At 39.0% G+C, this 13,773-nt stretch overlaps 1 protein-coding gene across 1 annotated transcript in view; it reads right to left on the bottom strand.

Annotated features, from left to right (window-relative positions):
- Nucleotides 1–13,773, bottom strand: part of LOC120559012 (neural cell adhesion molecule L1-like protein) — a 54,264-nt gene that overhangs the window by 34,126 nt on the left and 6,365 nt on the right. The window contains exons 2-4 of the mRNA XM_039800437.1: nt 1,054–1,229; nt 386–494; nt 72–229 (exon numbers count right to left, since the gene is read on the bottom strand). Coding sequence (XP_039656371.1) covers nt 72–229; nt 386–494; nt 1,054–1,135 — 349 coding nt within the window. The 5' untranslated portion in view covers nt 1,136–1,229. The remainder of the gene's footprint in view (nt 1–71; nt 230–385; nt 495–1,053; nt 1,230–13,773) is intronic.

The following is a 13,773-nucleotide window of genomic DNA, read 5'->3' as shown; positions in this document are numbered from 1 at the left end:
ATGGTGACTTTGAAAAGCATTAATCAGCAATTTCACTTAACAGATGAACTTCTTATGTATAGTTTACTCACTAGGAACTCTCAGTTCAATCTCCTCCGTCATGGCAGTTCCCAGCTTGTTAGAAGTGTAGCATCTGTATTTACCGAGATACTTTTCAAGGTGCTCGATTTGAAACACTAAAGTTCCATTCGTGTGGTCTGTTTCCTTGCCATCTTTTGTCCATCTGTATCTGTTGGAGCAAAATATACAATAGGTTTCCATCAATCCATCAACGATATACAGAATGTTATGTGACACAGATATGATTTATTTTTTTTTTTGGTCAAAGTTTATCTTTAGTCAGTGATTTTATTATTATGACAGAGATCATGTTGATGTCACTTACTCTGGTGGAGGGTTGCCACTGGCTTCACACCTGATAGTAATGGTCTTGTCAAAAGGAAGGGCAATAATGGGACCAGCTGTGTGAGTTATTATGGTTGGAGGCTGCTCCACTATAATATGAAGACACATGCACATCAAATTATCACAAAGGTGTTAATTGTTAACATTGGTGATTACGTTTCGGTTACAAGATCACACTGCAAAAGAGAAAACAGCCTACAACTGTTTTGTATTTTTCCTCTGCTCTCCTATTCTTTCCTACTGCCTTGTATGAAGCGGAGAAGTCAGGGACACAGCACAGTTGTACACCAACAAAACTACTAACTAATCTGGACAAATAAGGTGCCTTAGATAGACACACTAAAACAGCACACCATGACTTGATTGCAAGGCATTCAAAGCCCTGAATAAAAAAAACTCAGCTGCAACACTTATTTGTTAGTCATAATTTTACAAAGCTGTTAACATTTGCACTCAAGCGGGATGGACAGCTAAAATATGAACACACACTTTTGAAAAATGTAGAACAAAGAGAGAGGGGAAATTAAAGATGACATATTGAGCAATCAGTTCGACTTACAAATATTCCTTGTAAATGGACTTCATATTTACTGAAGATAAGTACTGATTAAGTAAGCATGCCCTTAATCGGTATTATGAGACTCCTACCTTCCAGAGGGATGTTGAGGCCTGTGGATGTGGAGGTCAAGGCCAAAAGCAGAACAAGCTGCAGGCTCCCCACCCCCATCATCTCCCTCCACTGGTTGATGGAGACACTAGAGATCAGGAGAATGTGTTGATGCAGATCAACTGGCGTCACTTGGGATTTGTAAGGCACAGAAGACCTGGAAGAGTCAGAATAAAAACAAAATGGATATGGTCATTAATCGACTAAATCAACTTGGGGGGTGGAGGGGGAGACAACAGATTGACCAACAATGGTAAAATTATAAAAGTAATTTCCTTTTGGGAGATTAATAAAGTATGTCTGTTTTCTTCTTCTTCTTCTTCTTCTTCTTCTTCTTCTTCTTCTTCTTCTTCTTCTTCTTCTTCTTCTTCTTCTAAGAGCCCTACAAGAATCTGCTCTAATCACAGAGATGCAACGCTGAGTGAACATCACAGAGGGAGAGTTGCTTTGCTCTAAATGGGCTGAAAATAATCACACTTAAAGGAGCAGTGTGTAGGATTTAGTAACATCTGGCAGTGTGGTTGCAAATGGAAACCAACTGAATACCTCTTCCCTCGTCCCTCCCTTTCCAAGCATGTAGTAGACTTAAAACACGAAAGACCCTCTCTAGAGCCAGCGTTTGGTTTGTCTGTAAAAACATGCAGGCTCCGTGGAAGACGACCCACTCACTAGGAAGTTATGAAGGGCTCATTCTAGCTAATGGGTAGCATTGTTGAAAACAGGCCACTTCATAACGTGGCTGACTGCCAAGTGAAAGTAACAAAAACCAGAAGGTAAATAGATAAACAAAATCTGATAACATGAAAACCTGTCAAAGCCATATACTTTTCAGGGTTTTCTGTGATAATCCCAATTAAAATCCAATAAAGATTAATTCTGTTCTGTTTTGATGATTTCCTTTTAAATGTGCTGGGCTTCAGGGTAAGAATAATGTTCTTTATGATGTTTTGCAAGCAAATGTAGATTACCTAAAGGGCATTTTTTTAATGGATTTGAAAGCTTAGCACTCAAAGGCAGAACAGTCACAAAGGAGTAGTAGAGAGCAATGGACATATTAAAGGTGCCGTAGGTAGGATTGCGAAAATCCAGGACTTAGCCAAAAAATTTGAACATCGACAACTTCTCAGTCCCTCCCCCCCTTTCCGCTAAAGCCCAAAATGGTCTCCTAAGCCCCTCTCCCCACAAGGGAGAATGAATGTGTGTGCATGAGCAGTGATTGACACACAGTTAGACATCCCCCCTGGCCCTGATCGGTGCATCTGAACAGGGAGCTGTGGATTTTTGCAAATTGCACTACAGGCTGTAGGTGGTGCCAGAGGAGCCAGATTTTTTTAATTTTTTTTATTACCTGCTTCATGTAGTTCTACTCTAACATAGGGTCAGTTTCAGTTTTATAAGTCTTACCTACTGCACCTTTATGTATTTAAAATCCTTAATTTTTACTTTAATTAGATTAACCAAATTTCAGCAGTTTGCACATTATTTATTTTTATGTATGAAGAAACGTAAAGCTCTGTAATAAGGGCCATTTAAAAAGGTGCCTAATGTATGCCAAAATAACCAAGTCCCATTGAGGGCTATTCAGCGTTAGTTGTCCCTCATTGTTGTGATGTCGTAGCACAACACAGCAAAACACTTGTCTGGAGATTACCCTTTGAACTGTAGAGCCTGGCTGGTGGCATCACATGGCATGCTTACAGTAAACTTGACTGGCACAAAGCTGCTGTCTGCTACGATTGCTAGATCCAAGATGGCAGACTATAAATTGGTCTAAGCCCGTCAGTATTTCACAGCTTAGTTCTCACAGTGCTGAGACTGTGGCGGCAGCACTGGCAAGGCCAAATGGGTTCACCCTAGCTAATCCTGCTATCAGGAGAATGAAGGCGGGGAGCTCCGGCAGTCTTGCTTAACAGTGACAGAGTGCTACTTAGGGTTCTTCTAAGGACGCAAAGCTGCATGTGTTGTCCCTTCTTAGTGGGAAAGGTTAATGTGGTAATTGTTGTAGACTAGATGCATGATTAAGCTGCTTAAATTTAGAATCAATTAAACAAATTGAGAGATTGTGGCAGAGTATTATTTGCAATAAAGGACTTTTTGTGATTATCTTCCACCGGATTGAATGGTAAACAAAGCTGATTAGATGTTTGTTCCAGTGGAGTAAACATGCATTTTCCACTTGTCATAAAGTTGGACGTGTCTCTCATTCTCAGTCTGGTGCTATTGTATACTGTCTTTCACACACAGAGGCACACACACATGCCCACATGTGCACGCCCGCATACACAGTTACAGCTTTGCGTTAGAGATCACCTACATTAGTCAAAACTTTAGTGACAGTGTTGTGATTTATTTATCACAGACAGAAACCCACATCAGAGCACGCAGATACCTTGTTAGGTAGGAGGCCTACAGTCCACCAGTGACATGAGAAGTGAGACCTTTTATCGAGATTTGTGTTCATCCTGGCAACACGGCAACAACCAAACAGGCAACTTTCATTCATGCGCAGCAAATCCCCTGCCTGATGCACACCCAAGGAATCTTTGTGGGTTAGGCAGATTACAAAATGTTATATGCACGTGGAGATCTGCAAACCTGCCACTTTAATGATAACTCAGACGAAGCTGACAGAGTCAAAGAGTCCGTTTAAAAGGCGAACTCTTTAGAGTGTAAAATGGGGTGGAGTACCTATGTAAACAGATAACAAAGCATTTGTTTTGGGAGTCCAGGGATCTATTACCTGAACGCATGGCAGATCATAGCCACAAATCTGCAGGGATTGTGTATCCTAAACCAATAGTTGGCCAGGGCACTAAGAGTGTGACTACTACATGACTAATCCCTGCCAACACACACAGTGTGTATTTGTATACAGTATACAATTACCCCCGCCCTCTCTTCAAACTCAAACTTTGTTCAACCTCCCTCACACAAGCCAGCGCCCCTACAGACTTTGAATGTGTAGCTGCAAAGTAATGCAGAAATTATCTGTACACGTTACTCTACTCAATTACATATACAGTAAGTAGACCAATGACAGTACACTTTTTATTGTATTAACTTTCATACTTATATCAATAACCTATTCTATTACATTATTCAAAAAAAAAAAAAAAAAAAAAAAAAAAAAAAAAAAAAAAAAAAAAATAATTTTTAGGTTTACTTCATCCCCACCCCCCCCCCCCCCCCCCCCCCCCAACAACAAAACACAAGAACCATCAAGGGATCATTCCAACAACTCTCTCTGAACTAACATCTCTGACATGTCCTTCCTCCTCCACCTCACGTTGTTACTCTCCTGGTGCACAGGCACGCCTCCCTGCCCGCCCCTCCACTCAAGCAGCTAAAAGGAGCGACAGGAGACTCACTGAAGTGACATATGTCGCCAAAGCCTCTCACTTGGCAAAGAGGCTCTCTAAGCCTGTGACAATGACTGGGACAAAGCCTGCACTGCGGGGCTACTCAGTGAGCATTAAAGAATGGGCGGAGAGGAAGTACCGGGATGTCTCTCCATCTCTTTCTTTCTTACTCCCTCTCTCTCTGTCTGTCTGTCTTTCACTGGATCCCTCCATCCTGCCTTCCACAAACTATGCATGCCCATTTACACCCAGCGCCATCTCAATGATTTTAATGCAATGTGTCCTAGCTCCATTGAAAAGAGAAGGGAGTCATTTTCTCTCAGAGGACCAGAGCTTTTGTGTACTTTCATTTCTATGCAGTGCTCCAGGGTATTGATTGATAGAGGCATGCCTGAAATAGACATGATGTTGTTGATAGCATGCTAATAGGATCTCTATGATTTGGCTTTTCCTTTCCATTTTCTTTCTTGTAAAGATGTTTAACGTGCAAGCAGAGTTTCTTATCTGGAGATATGTAAAGAAATTATTCAGTTTAATCTGTATTTCTCCTGAAACTATTCAAACAACTTAAATATCCCTTTTATGCATAGGTCTCCAGATGTTATCTGTCTGAAATTCTCTGAATCGGTACATTTATATTCCAAAAAGTAAAGCCAGGATTTGCGATGCATACAGGTGGCTCAACAGACACCGTTCAGACTCTCCAGGTTTGCATTTTATTTAGGAATAAAGTAGATTGTATCTACAACATCATTTCCTAAGCCTAATGGAGACATAATGATCACACCAATAGGGTAAGCAATGCTAACACTGCCCTGCAGGAAGAATATTTTGAAGGAAAGCATTTCATTCTCACGTTATTAGACCGTTCTGTGAGACAGCAAAGGCAAGAGGATCTGCAGCTTAAGTCAAAAGCATCACTTAAACCTAACAGACATCCATTAGACATAATTTTTAATCTCAGTCTATTGATCCAAAGTGCTAGCCTAGAAATCTAGACGCACCCTAGCGGCAGCAAATTTAATTTGTAGCCAGGGGGGTCTAGGCACTCACCGTTGGCTTGCAAGCTGGAAAAACCAAACTCTAGTCAGGCCAATCACATCATGTATAGAGTCAGTGGGCGGGCTTATGGCTGCTGCTGCTGCTGGGAACAGCGGTCTTCTGAAAGACTTGGAGTTAAGCTTTTCTTGAGAAAAGAACAGCACTGAAAACATTCTTAAAAAAGGAAGATGTGTTCGGAGTTTTGCCGACCAGATACGGCAAAAGTTTAATCTATCAACTAGCTTCGCTACCTTCTTCTTTGCTCTGCCCGGTTGTAGCGCTATCCTATTACGTGCAGAGGGAATTTGAAAGACAACAGTTTATCCCGCCCCTCGGATTGAGCTCCGTCAATGGTGAGTTCCCAGACCCAACATTTTCATGTGGGTCTGGCTTGTCAGGCTACCAAAGTGCAGCAGATCAAATAAATTAACAGCTATTGAATTAAAATAGTTTCTACTAGATGATCCCTGGCAGGTCATATGGTGAAAATAAATTACAAATGTACTATACTTGGGTAAAAGAGTAAAGGTAATCCAGTTCACTGTCTGAAGTTAAACAGACCACTTATGGTGGACAATAAGATATATTATTTTCTAACTCTCCCTACCTCCCTTTTGACAAACGTTGCACCCTAATTTTGGACATTTAATGTTACTGGGCTTTGAGAAGAACACCTCTAATGCCCTCTGGGCTCAACCCAGTGATGGAGACTCTCAGTCAGGCAGGCAGCCAGCTGCTCTCCTTGCAGCCTGTTGAGGCCTGATTTGACCTGAAATTTAAGGTAAATACAGTTAGCTAAATTAATGGGAAAGGTGCAACTGGGGCACACTTTCAGTACTCATATTTTTAATAAGAAGATTAACATTATGTAGTTTGTCATGTAAGTTAGTTAATGTTTACTGCAATGAGGGGAAGCCAAACTCCGTTCATCTCACACTGCAAAGAAACAAACACCATTGGAAAATCGGCATAGTTTCTCTTTAGCTGGAGGGGAGACGTAACTTACGTTAATTTAGCTAACGTTAACGATCACGTTAATTATCAATGATAACTTCTTCCGTAACGAATTTCGCCGAAAGGTGAGGAGTTTGAATGCCTGGTTAAAGCCTGAAATTTGGTAGTGCAAGCTCCATGCTAGTCTAACCCTGTGATGAATTTTAATGTCAAGAATGGCAGACTAACATTTTAAAGAAAGCTTTGGTGAGCAGTTCTGTAGGAAAAAAAACATAACTGCATTTACTCTGCCTCAAAAAGAAATTAGAAGTGTCTTGTAAAATACAATCTGGCTTTTTTGTTGTATTTATTTTCGTAAATTAACTATGAAGCCATACATTTTATTTAAAACCAGTGACTGTGACAGTGACTTTCTCCGTTTCTGTCAAATAACTCAATTTTCAATTGTTTCATATGTTTTAGGTTTAGTTTTTCATCTTTTTGTAATGGAAACCATTTAACAATTTTTGTACAAACACAGAATAATGTTTAAACTTAGAAATCAACACAATGACACGATCATACGATATTGGAAAGGACTACATATTTGCAATGTAATTGTGCTAAAATATATATATAAAATATACATATAAAATACTAATATTAATATACTTCAGATTAAAAGTATAATCATTTAAATTATGACTCGCAGCTGACGGATGACAAGACACTCACACAAGGAATTAACAAAAGGGAATAAGTAGGGCTTTGCCAAGTGTTTTCAGGGTCTCTACTCATGACCCGTTTCATTGTGCTTGTTAAATTAACTAAACGGTTAAAACAAACAATCAATTCTGATTCTTTGAGGGGTGGAGTTGAAACGGGTCACATGCCTATTTTCCCAAATAAGAGGAAAGTTTTATTTTGATTCAATGGTGGTTTGCAGTTTAACAGGGCTTTTTCAATGTAAAATAAAGCCAGACTAGAGCGCTGCTTACTGTGCTCCATGGCTGCAACGCAGCAAGTGCCTGACCGCTTCGGAATCCCAAACTTGCGCATGTTAAATTGGGAAGCGATGATTGGATTTGAAACCAAATCCTCTAAACGATTCCAAACGATTCCAATAAAGAAACGATTCTACTGGAATCGTAATTTTTGAATCGATTCCAAGTGGGAATCGATTCTCGATGCCCAATCCTACAGACAATGCCATTTGTGAATTCCAACTTCACTTCTCCACTGACATCTCAATCCCCTGTGATGACTGAAAGGTTGCCCTGCCCCGTGTCTTTGTCATGATGCATTTCCTCCACAAAGGTCCTTGCCTCTTGTGCTTTCTGCTAATTACAAGTCTTTGGCTTCTGTCTTTATCCAAAGCTCAAAAATACATAGTAATTACAAAATACATTTCAAACAAACGTACAAAAAGCTTGGCATACTGCTACATAAGATGACTGGGTTAAAATATCTGTAAACATATGTGCGTGTGTGTAATGAGTATAATCAAAGAAAGAAGGGAAGGTCACCGGGACACACCTAAGTATGTACAGTAAATCTATTACAACAGCTGCTAAGGATGTGAACCATTTACAGTTCTATTACATTCTCAAACATTGTCTGAAATCACAATAGAAAAAATTTCAGTGAGTGCTAACAGTTCACCAAAACGGACATACAACTGCATACACAAAAGATGGGCATCATGACAAGCTTTGCTGTCAACACAGAGAATGACAGCAATGAAGGAGGAGGCTTCAGACGTCTGCACAAATCTGGTGGGACTGACAGAGAGAAAGCCAGCCTTTAGACAAACTCTATTTATGAACAAATACTAAAGTGCTTTTGCCAACAAAATAAAACCTCCCCCTGTTTACTTTGGGTTTTTTTTTAAGCACAGTACACAATTTAGAAACAATGGGTTGGGCTACTTGCATGTAAGGTCTCATTCTTAAAATCCAGGATGTTAGTAAAGAATGTATAATTAAGCAAATTTTCTGTCTGCCTCAGGAAACCTCTAATGCTTGCATTCGCGCTGCTTAATTATGTAGTGAAAACTATTACATTGATCCACAGAAGAATAAAAAAATATTTAAAAAAAGATATGCGGTTTATAAAAGTCTCAAAACAAGTTTAATATATGCAATATAGACATCAGTGAAATACCATATGGTCTTAACAGCCTATGGCCGTGTTTCCCTCTAGACACATCAAGGTTTTAAGCCAGTCGAGGTCATAAAACTTCCCTCCCTCGACTCCAACGCGTCTTCGTCATTACTTAATGGTGCAGTGTGCCTTGTCTCTTTTCTGGTCCCCAGAGCACTTCAACAAGCTAGTAATCATGTAAGTCTGGAATTCACACAACCAGCTCTCTGAGACACATCAAACACATTCACATCTAACCTGTGCTTCCAGTGTTATGTAAATGTCTACACTAAGCAAAACAGGTTTAAGGTAAAAGCGTGAAGCAGCTCATATTTCAAAACCTTAAAACCCTCAACAACAAAAACACTATCAATAACAACATCATTTATTTTTTGCAGTGTGGATAGTTGTCATTTACAGTAAGTGCCACTAAGCTTTAAGTGGTTCCTGTGCTGGCACACAGTTGAGGAATAACATGTGAAGCGCCACCTCTATAAACAGGAACCAGCCTGGCACGCAAACAGTTGGCAACCTTAACTCCCTAATACCAAAACACAGATCATACATTAAGATTACGCATTTCCTATACAAGCAAAGATTCTCTCTCCTCTCCACTTTTAGCTTTTTTCCCCACACACAGAAATCATAGGGATATCTTAATGAATTATTGCAAAAAAAAGAAATTTTCATAAAAAAAAAAAAGAAATCTGTTGAGTGACACTAGCTAGAAAACATAATGAATCACTATAGAAACACGTCCCTTGCAGAAGTGAAGAGTGACAAAGAGTGGCATTCAGGCGCTTAATTAGTTTGCCACAGCTAGCAGCACAGTGAGAGACAGTGTGGAGACAAACAGTCACACTCAGTTTCCTCCCTTCAAAAACACGAGGCCACAAGAAGTCCTCTTCACACCTTACTTCACCCTGACACAACACAATGTTTATCACTGTTGCAGAGAGGCAGATAAGGGAGCAGTGCTGTGCTCTATGGCTTGAATTAAGCTGGTAATTAGTTTATGGGATAATCTTGAATGCCTAAAGTGGTATTTAGTTGGGTTGGTGAAGTCTTTTTTAAGAAGTCCAAAAAAATAGAAGATATTTTTCTTCAAACCCCGTGTTTGTGAAGGTCCAACCCTTCAGTATTTTTGACCAAAGACAAGTTTGCAAAAGTTTGACTTCAACATAAACATTTAATGGGATTACAGTGCTGTGTTTACAAATATTAGTTATTAATGAACATTATAATGAAATAATAACTCATATATTTCAATATTTCATTGTATAATGATATGCCAATAATTGAAATTTTCTTTCAGTTTTGGGTGTCATAATAGGTTCCACTCCTGTGTTTTGAATTTTGGTGGTGGGGAGACTAGCTGGCATTGTGTGTGTGTCTATTTATGTACAGGATTAGCTCCAATGACATGAGACACTAGCTGTGAGAATTCAGTTTTTAAACACAATGCATTCCTCCAAGAAAAGTTTAAACTTTTTTTTTTTTTCATTCTTCATTCTTTTTTTGTTTTGCTTAATGGATCAAGTGGGTTGTGATGGGTCTACTTTTCTTATGTAGCTCTGCTTATGTGAGTATATAAAAGGCAATCCTATGCATTTATTACTCCAATACGCTAACTGCTAAGCCAACTATTGGTTTAGCTAGAAGATATACAACAATCAACAGCACATATCCACCCAATACAAAGTCTTATGTCCATAGGTAACAGAGGTACACCTGTGAGGACATACTTTCAACTCCTTTCATCTCACCTTTCTTCTCATTGGCAGGAGAAAAAGTAAGAACTGACAATAACAGCCACCCATGAAGCTTGAGAGACTTCCATGTACTTAGTGACAAGTTGTGATAAATGCCATTTTATGATGTTTAGAAATTACAGCTGTTGTTGGATCCCAAGGCTTAGCCTTCATCTCCAAAGGGCTTGGAAACCAAAAGTCATGAAGCCTCACTTCAGGATGAAACCTGCCTGGTCTTGTAGCACACACACATCATTGTTAACACTCTCACTCTCCCACCTCTCCTTTTAAACACCAACAGCACAGTTTGTGGATGTCATTACTCAAGCTTTAGGTAGACTAAAAGAAAAGGAAAAAATAAAAGAGCAATTTTCCTGTCACTTTAAAAAAAAAAACACATTTGGATTCTTTCTTCTTTCTTCAAAACAGCTTGCACCTGCAGCTTAGTTTCTTTTCAAACAAGACAAAAACGATTGAGCAGTAATACTTCTACCTTAATATTTGTTTGTCTGGATGAAGGGAGTCTGAGCCAAGACTCCAATCCCATAAGTGTGTGCGACATTAGGAGGGATCATGCATAATCTATGCAAATAAAAAAATGATACCTGGCATAAGGGACAACACTGATACAAATTCAAATGCATAATAGCATTCTACAAAAAATAAATAAAAGTCAAATATTTCTGAAGTGTTGGCAGTTAATTGCTGAAATTCTCTACATTAACCATGCTTGTGGGAGAGAAAAAAAAACGGCAATTCATCTGGCATGGTATCTACTGCATTTACAAAATGATCACCCTTGTGAGAAACTCTTAGAAATAAATTACTTATGCGCTTAATCATGATGCGTTATGAGTTATGAAGCATCTGCTGCAACATGTCTCAAAAGACTAAGCTCTGAGTCACCTTGCCCAAGTGCACCATTAAAGCGGTTTCTTAAACATCGTTACATGTAAAGCAAGCTCTGACAAGGGCTCACAAGTAGTATATCAGTACGTACAAGCTTTTCTTGAAATTGAAATGTAATGAAGAAAATAGACCACTTAATTTGTGAGTTATATTATCTCAACACGTGATAAAAGTGAAAACACAATCATGGTCATTATAATATAAGAGTAACTGATGGTGGATAAAACGAGCTATTATTACAGCACTAAAGGCAGCTAAGGCATTTCATGTTCCGTTTTTTTGGAAACGGATTCCAAGTTTCCATTTCATCTTGTTTTAACCCAGTTTGTCCTTAATCTGTTACATCAATGCTCTGGCTCAGAGCCATTGGCGCTTGAGGAGACTCATCAACTTGGTAGGTCTAAATTACTCTTGGGACAGGAAACATAGGAATTGTACCTTGCATCCTGTGTGAGTGATAGGCTCACTGCTGCCTAACACAGACCCATGACAGGGGTATCTCTGTGAAAGTGTCAGGGCCTTGCCTCATTAGCATTTCTGGAACACCATGAATTAAATTGTTTGTTCTGGTTTGTGCGCCCAATTGAAAGGGTCCATTAAAGAGTGTTTTAAGGGTTTCACTGTTTTGTGTCAGAAGTTTGGGAGTTGGTGTACGGAGGGAAGTGCCAGAGCAAAGAAAAAAATGTTCCGAATGACATGCAGATGATACACCGCTTGACATCTTTCAGCGTGTGAACAGGTGAGCCACAGAACAAGTGACAATATCAATCAGGTTAACAAATGTTTCGAAACAGACGCTGAACTTGGCAGGTTGTGATTAAATGATTAAAAACTCATTGAAGCTTGTCTTACAACCAGAGCCAAGTATCAACTGAAGCATGTTTACTGTAAGTCAGAGATTGCAACATCCCCCCTGGCAACTCTGCTGACTAACAATAATCAAATACCTAATTTTCTCACACAAAAGTACTGCTAGTTAGGAGGACATTCGGAGGACACCTTTCTACTACTACTGAGTGTGTTCTATGTGTACTGAACATCCAACATGCAGCTGTTAAATAGTTCCAAATGAATGCTCATATACAGACTGTGTGTCAGGTGTGTGTCCATTTGGATACCAAGCTAGTAGGGATGTACCCTATTCAGAGATTTGACTATATGTTCCTTTTTTTATATGGACCATCTGTCAATCAGAAAATCCATTGGCATGAGTTTCAGTGATGATTTCAACCACATTAACAGCCAAATGTGGTCCAGCACAGTTTCATAATAAATTGAAAATATTTTTACACTTTTTAATGGGTGGCAGTCCACGCAGTCTGCCCGCTTACCAGAATTATGTTCACAATGTTCTCATATACAATTTAAACAGACCCCTATGAGCCAACCATTAAGTATTTCTGTCAGTATTTTCTGGGGCCAGGGTATAATTATAGTTACCAGTCCTTCATTTTTAAGGTAACAAAAATAAACTATTTTGCACTTTGATGTGCAGATTCCTTCCACAAGAAAGTCCGATATTCAAGTCACCTAAAAACATCTGAGGGAATTTTCAAGCTGCCTCACGTTTATCTATTCATTGGAAAAAGCATTTCAGACAAGCAGGGAGATGCATGCTGATGTTGATTCATATCAACACCTGCTGTAAAGGTAGAACTGCATACAAGAGTCTTCTGTAAGATTACCGTTGTGACCCCGCGTGCATCAAAGTTCGGGAGCAGGAGATACAATAACAGACAGAAAGCGAGAGGGGGGAGGCAGAGAGTTTTGGGGGTGATATCTACGGCACAGGAGAGAGAAATCCATGGGAATTTGACTCATTTGCATATGAATGAAATTCCAGCAGCAGGAAAAGACAGACATTCAGTTCAGAGACCGTTGTTAGGAATACCAGCAGTGGATGAGCAAAATCATTGGGCTGCAGTGCACTGCAGAGGCCTGGGGATATATAAAGATAAATATGGTAAAGATTAAACAACATATATCACCATCAAACACTTAGAATTCAAACAAGCTTCTACAACACTTGCGCAACATGCTCACCATTGGGGTGAAAATGAAAAAGGCTGCTGCTTCTAATGGTTATAAAAGAAGCTTTTAAGATATGTTTCAACATATGTGTTAATTAAATGCATTGACTACCCTTTCTGCGCTTTAGTTTGATAATGGAATAATTGTTTTAGTCAAAAAGGTCAAAAGTGCTTCTTACAGCCTCTAAAATTAGAAGGTTTTATCCTCTTTGTCATAATAAATTGAAAACATTTTGGTTTGTTTGACTGTTGGTTGGACAAAACAAGATATCAGAAGATGAACAAGCATTTTTCACTAGTTTTAAAACAATGAATTGAGAAAATAATCAGCACATTAACTGGTAGTGAAAATAATTGTTTCTTGCAGCCCTAGATTCAATACTTTTGGTGGCTGTAAGTAAATAGACTTTACTGTTAAAGTGCTTACACATAATGAATAAGTAATAGTAATCAAATAATGTATGTACAATACTGTTATCCTAAACTATAATAATATAACACACTTGGATGAGTACTTTTGATACTTTAAGAACATT

The sequence above is a fragment of the Perca fluviatilis genome, chromosome 5 (genome assembly GCF_010015445.1).
Source record: "Perca fluviatilis chromosome 5, GENO_Pfluv_1.0, whole genome shotgun sequence".
Lineage (NCBI taxonomy): Eukaryota > Metazoa > Chordata > Actinopteri > Perciformes > Percidae > Perca > Perca fluviatilis.
The sequence above is the reverse complement of the archived record's forward strand: the minus strand, read 5'-3'. Positions and strand labels throughout refer to the sequence as shown.